The sequence below is a fragment of the Vicia villosa genome, linkage group LG3, assembly GCF_029867415.1.
Source record: "Vicia villosa cultivar HV-30 ecotype Madison, WI linkage group LG3, Vvil1.0, whole genome shotgun sequence".
Lineage (NCBI taxonomy): Eukaryota > Viridiplantae > Streptophyta > Magnoliopsida > Fabales > Fabaceae > Vicia > Vicia villosa.
The window spans coordinates 116,882,407-116,884,600 of record NC_081182.1 but is presented as its reverse complement, the minus strand read 5'-3'; the positions used below and the strand labels follow the sequence as shown (position 1 = coordinate 116,884,600).

The window sequence follows — 2,194 nt, the reverse complement described above, 5'->3', positions numbered from 1 at the left end:
TGGATTGTTTCAAGACAAAAATATTCAATGTATTATGATTATTATTAAAAAACAAACGAGTTTTGCATACGAGAAAGTGCTGAACGAAACAAGAAAATTACAAATGAGAATGCAGAATGAAACACAGATTGCCAACATTGAAGAGACTTGACTCCGTCTGGATCTATTGCTTCAGAAGGTACATCTTGCAATCTCGACCTCCACTCAGGCGTGGGAAATTCAATTTATGCGCAGGCCGTTTAGCGTGAAGCAGATTGCCTTGGAATCAATGAGGTTTTGAACTGTGCCTTTGAATACATTGCAATCTTTAATTGAATGGCCAGGTGCCCCGGAATGGAACTCACAGTAGGCGTTGGGATCATATCCTTCAGGATAAAGAAAAGGAGGAGGCCCCAGCGGTTTTAATTCCACTAAAGAATTTCGAAGTAAATGAGAGAGCAACTGACTATGAGGCATTGGGATTGGTTCATGTACCCTTCTTGGCCTTCTCAGATTCTGCCCACCTTGTGGTCGAAGATTTTGTTTATATCTTTGCTGTTGTTGCTGAGCATACTTAACTGATTGATTATATAGAACAGGCTCTTGTTGCATAAATTGAACTGGTGGCTGGCTAATAGTTGCAACACAGATTTGCGGAGCATCCTGATCAGGGATAATTCCTGTCATCTGATAGCAAGGGATCTGAACTGGAGAATAAGCATGATCTTTCTCGTCAACTTCGGAAATTGTACTTGTTTCTTCACCGTCCTGTTCTGGGAATTCAAAATTAGTAGCAGTATTCTGAATCTTACCAGTCATAAGACCATGCTCAATTCTTTCTCCTATGACAACCAAAGTTGAGAATTCAGAAGCGGCACATCCAACCATCCGATTCAGATAGGGATCTTGTAAAGTGTCCATGAACATGTCTATAAGTTCTCGTTCCAAAAGGGGAGGTTGAACTCTGGCAGCTAGCTCCCTCCATCTTTGCGCATACTCTCTAAAGGATTCGTCAACCTTCTGAGTCAAACCCTGAAGTTGAATTCTGGTAGGAACCATATCACTGTTATGTTTGTAATGCTTAAAAAAGTTTCTGGCTAGATCTTTCCAAGTTCGGATGTTGGTCCTTTCAAGCTGGGTATACCATTCAAGAGATGCCCCACTAAGACTATCCTGAAATAAGTGCATTAGAAGTTTATCATTTTCTGCATAAGGAGCCATCTTGTTGCAAAATGCCTTGATGTGTGTTATTGGGCAAGTGGTACCCTTGTACTTCTCAAAGTTGGGGACTTTGAACTTAGGAGGAATCTTGATATCAGGCACCAGGCATAAACTAGCAGCATCCAAAACAAGGCAATCACGATCCTCAACAGCTTTCAATCTCTTATCCAAAAGACGAAGCTTACCCTCATCTTCATCCATCGGAAACTTAAAAGTATCATATGATGAAACAGAAAGATTCTCACGGTGCGGAGCCTCGTTGACGGGAACTCGCATAGTGTTTCTGACATTCTGATTCAAAGGGACCTCTTGGGTAGGATTGACGACTTTTTGATGAACGCCACTTGGATCAACAGTAACATCCGGCCTCTGAACAGGATGCCTTAACTCTCCTTGTCCACGGGTAACGATTTGGATAGCTTCCAAAAATTGACCCATAGTAGTCCCTATCTGAGCCCTAATCTCTGCCATGTCTGTCTGAATTTGTTCCATGATTAACCTCAAATGTCGGGAAATCAATTTCGCAGTCTCTCTTTCCAAATACAAGTTAAGATGCGAATAAGCTCCTGGTAGAAATGCATGTCATGTATGAATGATAAACTCCTATGATGCAATGGTATACGAATATATTTTATTTTATATTTTTTCATGCAATGCAATGTGGCATAGAGTAGGGGTTACAATAAGGATGCCCCACGCATTTTAAGGGATAAACCCAAGGAAACCCCTTAAGGGCTATGGATAATGATAGATAGATGGAAATCCAAACCCTACAAGTTAGAGGGTGCGCGGAAACAAACATGGAGTGACCATTCAAGACAGTCACTAGATCTCATAGCCATCGAGAGGCTAATCGAACGCATGCTAAAGAAGTTGTCCTCCGTATGAGGGATGTGGTTTTTTTTATATAGAATCCCTACAGGCTATGGGACACGTAGATGTAAGCACAAGGTGACCGCTCAAGACAGTCACTAAGTCTCATGGCCATCGAGAG

The 2,194-nt window shown here is 41.6% G+C and overlaps 1 protein-coding gene across 1 annotated transcript; it reads right to left on the bottom strand.

The window, feature by feature from the left end:
• Window positions 1-219: 219 nt before the first annotated feature.
• LOC131658847 (uncharacterized) lies at window positions 220-1,692 on the bottom strand. The gene is made up of 2 exons (XM_058928097.1): window positions 1,303-1,692; window positions 220-1,152 (listed from the first exon to the last, which is right to left on the bottom strand). The coding sequence occupies exons 1-2, from the start codon at window positions 1,690-1,692 to the stop codon at window positions 220-222; spliced, it is 1,323 nt and encodes a 440-aa protein (XP_058784080.1).
• Window positions 1,693-2,194: the final 502 nt, after the last annotated feature.